This window comes from Salminus brasiliensis, chromosome 8 (genome assembly GCF_030463535.1).
Source record: "Salminus brasiliensis chromosome 8, fSalBra1.hap2, whole genome shotgun sequence".
Taxonomy (NCBI): domain Eukaryota; kingdom Metazoa; phylum Chordata; class Actinopteri; order Characiformes; family Bryconidae; genus Salminus; species Salminus brasiliensis.
In genome coordinates, this window is record NC_132885.1 from 4,260,294 (window position 1) to 4,266,293 (window position 6,000).

The 6,000-nt window shown below is 45.0% G+C and overlaps 1 protein-coding gene across 1 annotated transcript in view; it reads left to right on the forward strand.

The window, feature by feature from the left end:
* The window catches only part of sestd1 (SEC14 and spectrin domains 1), a 70,885-nt gene that overhangs the window by 43,740 nt on the left and 21,145 nt on the right, over positions 1-6,000 (forward strand). The window contains exon 10 of the mRNA XM_072685411.1: positions 3,250-3,485. Within this exon, the coding sequence (XP_072541512.1) occupies positions 3,250-3,485 (236 nt within the window). The remainder of the gene's footprint in view (positions 1-3,249; positions 3,486-6,000) is intronic.

Sequence of the window (6,000 nt, forward strand, 5' to 3'; positions counted from 1 at the left end):
AAAACGGAGCGTTTCAGTGAGAGTTTTATAAAGGTCAGATATTATGGTCTGTTTTCAGGTTCCACTGTAAAATAGCTCCACACTGCAGAACCTCAACTCCTTTATTTAGCTTTATTTAGAGGTCTTTTATTGGGACGCCTGCTCATTCACTGTTTCTTCGGAAATCAGGGCTATTAAAAATAGCTTCTCCTGCTTTCGTTGGAGGAACTGTCTCTACTGTCCAGGGAAGAAGACTTTCTACTAGATTTTGGAGGAGCATTGCTGTGAGGATTTGATTGCATTTAGTTAAAAAAAAAAAAAAAAAAAAAAAGTGTCCACCCCAATCTCCACCCTAAAAGTACTGGATCGAGCACCAACCATCATCCACTGCTCCACAGCTTACCTGCTCCAGAGAGTCCTCTTCTGTTGACCGTACTTCTCTACAGGCACACCAAATATTGGTGTGTGTGTGTGTGTGTGTGTGTGTGTGTGTGTGTGTGTGTGTGTGTGTGTGTGTGTGTGTGTAATTGGAGTGTTCGTGTAGCTTTACTGTGCTGCTCTTTGGAGGACAGAGCTGTGTCCACTGAAGGAAGCTTTGTGTCCAGACTGGTCTCTGTGTCTCTACACGGTCACCCGCTCTGAACAAGGCCATTGTGAGTGTTTAGATGACTCATGGCCTGCGCCGCCGCCAGCCTCGCGTACTGAACGCTGAAGAGGCTCTAAATCCTCTGTTTGTTTACAAAGAGTGTGAGGACAGCAGTGCGGGGCTGGACGGGAGACGCGGCACTCACACACCAGCCGTGTTGGGCAGAGGGAGGGGTTTGTTGGGCTTTGTGCTCGTGAGTGGCTCTTAAGGAGCTCATGTTTGGGTTGTTGTGAGAGAGCTGGACTTCAGTTTTCTGAATGTGAACAGTCTGACCCTGAATGCTCAATACTGAATACTGAATACTGAATACTGAATACTCCACTATCAGCACCATTTACTCTCCTCTCTTCTCCTCTCTTCTCCTCTCTTCTCTTCTTCTCTCCTCTCTTCTCTTCTCTTCTCTTCTCCTCTTCTCCTCTCCTCTTCTCCTCTCCTCTTCTCCTCCTCTCTTCTTCTCATCTCTTCTCCTCTCCTCTTCTCTCCTCTTCTCCTCTCTTCTCCTCTCTTCTCCTCTTCTCTTCTCCTCTCCTCTTCTCTCCTCTTCTCCTCTCTTCTCCTCTCTTCTCCTCTTCTCTCCTCTTCTCCTCTCTTCTCCTCTCCTCTTCTCCTCCTCTCTTCTTTTCTTCTCCTCTCATCTCCTCTTCTCTCCTCTTCTCCTCTCTTCTCCTCTCTTCTCTTCTCTTCTCCTCTCATCTCCTCTTCTCTCCTCTTCTCTCCTCTTCTCCTCTCTTCTTCTCTTCTCCTCTCATCTCCTCTTCTCTCCTCTTCTCCTCTCTTCTCCTCTCTTCTCCTCTCTTCTCCTCTCTTCTTCTCTTCTCCTCTCATCTCCTCTTCTCTCCTCTTCTCCTCTCTTCTCCTCTTCTCTCCTCTTCTCCTCTCTTCTCCTCTTCTCCTTTCCTCTTCTCTCCTCTTCTCCTCTCTTCTCCTCTTCTCCTTTCCTCTTCTCCTCTCTTCTTCTCCTCTCTTCTCTCCTCTCTTCTCTCCTCTCCTCTCTTCTCCTCGCTTCTCATCTCCTCTTCTCTTCTCATCTCCTCTTCTCTTCTCTTCTCCTCTTCTCCTCTCCTCATCTCCTCTTCTCTTCTCCTCTTCTCTTCTCTTCTCCTCTTCTCCTCTCCTCATCTCCTCTTCTCTTCTCTTCTCCTCTTCTCCTCTCCTCTCCTCTTCTCTCTTCTTCTTCTCCTCTCTTCTCATCTCCTCCTCTCTTCTTCTCCTCTTCTCCTCTCCTCTCCTCTTCTCTCTTCTTCTTCTCCTCTCTTCTCATCTCCTCCTCTCTTCTTCTCCTCTTCTCCTCTCCTCTCCTCTTCTCTCTTCTTCTTCTCCTCTCTTCTCATCTCCTCCTCTCTTCTTCTCCTCTTCTCTCTTCTTCTTCTCTTCTCTCTTCTTCTTTTCCTCTCTTCTCCTCTTCTCCTCTCCTCTTCTCCTCTTCTCTTCTCTCTTCTCCTCTCTTCTTCTCTCCTCTCCTCTCTTCTCCTCTCCTCTTCTCCTCTTTCCTCTTCTCCTCTTCTCCTCTCTTCTCCTCTTCTCCTCTCTCCTCTTCTCCTCTTCTCATCTCTTCTCCTCTTCTCCTCTTCTCTTCTCTCTTCTCTCTTCTCCTCTCTTCTTCTCTCCTCTTCTCCTCTCTTCTCTTCTCATCTCCTCTTCTCTTCTCCTCTCTTCTCTTCTCATCTCCTCTTCTCTTCTCCTCTTCTCCTCTCTTCTCTTCTCTTCTCCTCTTCTCTTCTCCTCTCTTCTCTTCTCCTCTCTTCTCTTCTCATCTCCTCTTCTCTTCTCCTCTTCTCATCTCCTCTTCTCCTCTCTTCTCTTCTCATCTCCTCTTCTCTTCTCTTCTCCTCTTCTCTCTTCTTCTTTTCCTCTCTTCTCCTCTTCTCCTCTCCTCTTCTCTCTTCTTCTTTTCCTCTCTTCTCCTCTTCTCCTCTCCTCTTCTCCTCTTCTCTTCTCTCTTCTCCTCTCTTCTTCTCTCCTCTCTTCTCCTCTCCTCTTCTCCTCTTTCCTCTTCTCCTCTTCTCCTCTCTTCTCCTCTTCTCCTCTCTCCTCTTCTCCTCTTCTCATCTCTTCTCCTCTTCTCCTCTTCTCTTCTCTCTTCTCCTCTCTTCTCCTCTCTTCTTCTCTCCTCTTCTCCTCTCTTCTCTTCTCATCTCCTCTTCTCTTCTCCTCTCTTCTCTTCTCTTCTCCTCTTCTCTTCTCCTCTCTTCTCTTCTCATCTCCTCTTCTCTTCTCCTCTTCTCATCTCCTCTTCTCCTCTCTTCTCTTCTCATCTCCTCTTCTCTTCTCTTCTCCTCTTCTCATCTCCTCCTCTCTTCTTCTCCTCTCTTCTCCTCTCTCCTCCTCTCTTCTAGTGTCCTCTTTTCTTTTGTCCTGCCCTCTCCTCCTTTCTTCTCCTCTCTTCTCCTGACCTCTCCACCTTTCTTCACTTCTCTCTTGTTGTTTCTTCTCTTGTCCTTTATTCTCTTCTCCTCTCTTCTTTTGTTTTCTCCTTTTGTTGTTCTGAAAAATGACCAAATCTGTATTTATTTATCCGAGCCGTCTGTTTTCTCATCTGTTACACCACTGCTCTAAACTCTGAGCCCCTATTATCCTGAGCCACAATGTGTTCTGCACTCTCTCGCTCTCCCTCTCTCTCTCAGGTCATGAGCTGCTGTCTGAGCTGCAGCAGAGGCGCTTTAATGGCTCTGAGGGCGGCGGCGGCGGCGGGGGCGGCGGAGGGACGGCCTGGTCTCCGATGGACGATGAGCTCTTGGCGCAGCCTCAGGTGATGAAGCTGCTGGACTCGCTGAGGGAGCAGTACACCAAATACCAGGAGGTGTGCCGCCAGCGCAGCAAACGCTCGCAGCTCGAGGAGATCCAGACCAAGGTCATGCAGGTAACACACCCAGGAGGTGCCCACCTTCCTGCCCACCTCTCTTCTCCTTTCCTCTCTCCTCTCCTGTCCAAGTCGTTTTGGAGCATTTCTATTGGTCCATGCATCAAGAAATTCTGATCCAATATAAAGAACAACTGCCAGATTCACATTATGGCAAAAAGTGAAATGGACATGCAAGGTTTTTCCGTGGTATTTTTTCACGCTCTCTTTGGCAAAAAGGACAATTTTCTCTTTCTTTTTTTTTCTTTTTTCTATGTACACTATATTGACAAAAGTATTGGGACACCTGCTCAATCATTGTTTCTTCTAAATTGACCCTGGTTTTGTCGGAGTAACTGCCTCTACGGTCCAGGGAGGAAGGAACATTCCTATAAGGCTTTTGATTGCATTCAGCAACAATAGCATTAGTGAGGTCAGGATGGAGGAGGAGGAGGAGGAGGAGGAGGAGGATGATGATCACCACCACCCTACCTCATCATCCCCAACTTATTCCAAAAGATGTGGATGAAGCTCCACTATCCATCATTCCAGGGGTTCCTCCACAGCTCAATGCTGGGGGGCTTTACACCCCTCCTCTAGCCCACGTCTGGCATTAGGTAGCATGGTGCCAACAGGTCCATGTTTATCTGCTCCAGAGATTCTAGGACTAGACAAGCTGTGTGTATGTGTGCATTTGCACATCTTTGTCAGCATGGGTGCAATGTACAGTAGGTGTAAGTTCCGTATTGGTTGAAAGTTTGGGTTTCGTGCCTTCCAACTTTTTGAATGAGCTACACGTGAGAACGTGAGTGAGCTCCAGGGTGGGTCTGGTGCGCCCACTCGGCAGACCAGGCCGTTTCTACTGTCCAGCTGGTGTGGAACTGGGGCAGGTGTGTAATAAATGAAGCTGAAGTTCTTCTTTGGTGAAGTTTTCTTCCGGGGAGATGAATGTCTCCCACGTGGGCAGCTTACAGTCCTCAAGGTTAAGCTCTCCAGTGTTGCGCAAGAGTTTATACACTTCTGCTTTCTCACAGAGCGAAAACCTCTGAAGCTGAAATCCAGCAGAGCTTAGCGCTTCCCCAGCTCCGCTGCACCTGCTCCATAATTAACTGATGATAAACGTAGTAATTAAGTGATGGAACTAAATGCAGCTGCTAGAGTGATAACCGCCGCAGGCAGGAGGGTGAGCATCACGTCTCGTCTCACATCGCCGAGCCGTTCGCCAGTTTCCTGCAGACCGGATTTGACTGACGTCCGCCTGTTAGTTTTAGAAGGTTTCTGTAAATGGTTTTTAGAACCGTCGTGGGACGTCCTGTCTGACGGAGTGTGTTCCTAACGGGATCTTGATGTCGTCTAAAGCTGTGTGGAAATTGTTCTATCTGAAAGCCGCTGACGCAGCCTTCAGTTTTTCTGCTGTTCATGCTCAGCCAGCTCAGATCAGTCCGGCTGTTTCTGCTGACAGTCAGGAAAAAACCCTCAAAACGATTCATTCACTTCAGATAAGGTTTAGTAACGTATCTTTATTTGGTGAAGCATCTTCAGCTTCAGTTTCTAGGTATGAAAGCTGCTGTGCTATGATCATACCAATAAGAGATAGAAAAAAAAAAAAAAAAATGTAATTAATTAAAAAAGTAGATTTTTATAGTTATGAAATGTAATGTATTTTTAAGGGAAATTAACTAATATTATAAATATTTTGTTATATATTTTTGTAGTATTTCATAGTATGGTTATAGTATGTTTACTATATTTTATAGTATTGTAATCGAATTGTGATTATAATTTTTTTCATATTTATTTTACTGTACTAAAGCCAAATACCATTTTTTACAAATGCTGTTTAGAGTTAAATTTGAACTATAATATATATATATATATATATATATATATATATATATATATATATATATATATATATATATATATATATATATATACACAGTGGGGAGAACAAGTATTTGATACACTGCTGATTTTTCAGGTTTTCCCACTTGCAAAGCATGTAGAAGACTGTAATTTTTATCATAGGTACTCTTCAACTGTGAGTGATGGAATCTAAAACAAAAATCCAGAAAAATACATTGTATGATTTTTAAATAATTAATTTCCATTTTATTGTGGGAAATAAGTATTTGATCATCTATCAACCAGTAAGAATTTTGGCTCTCACAGACATGTTACTTCTTCTTTAAGAAGCCCTCCTGTTCTCCACTCATTACCTGTATTAACTGCACCTGTTTGAACTCGTTACCTGTATAAAAGACACCTGTCCACACACTCAATCAGTCAGACTCCAGCATCTCCACAATGCCCAAGACCAGAGAGCTTTGTAAGGACATCAGGGATAAAATTGTAGACCTGCACAAGGCTGGGATGGGCTACAGGACAATAGGCAAGCAGCTTGGTGAGAAGGCAACAACTGTTGGTGCAATTATTAGAAAATGGAAGAAATGCAAAATAACGGATAATCTCCCTCGGTCTGGGGAGCCATGCAAGATCTCACCTCGTGGAGCATCAATGATCTTGAGGAAGGTGA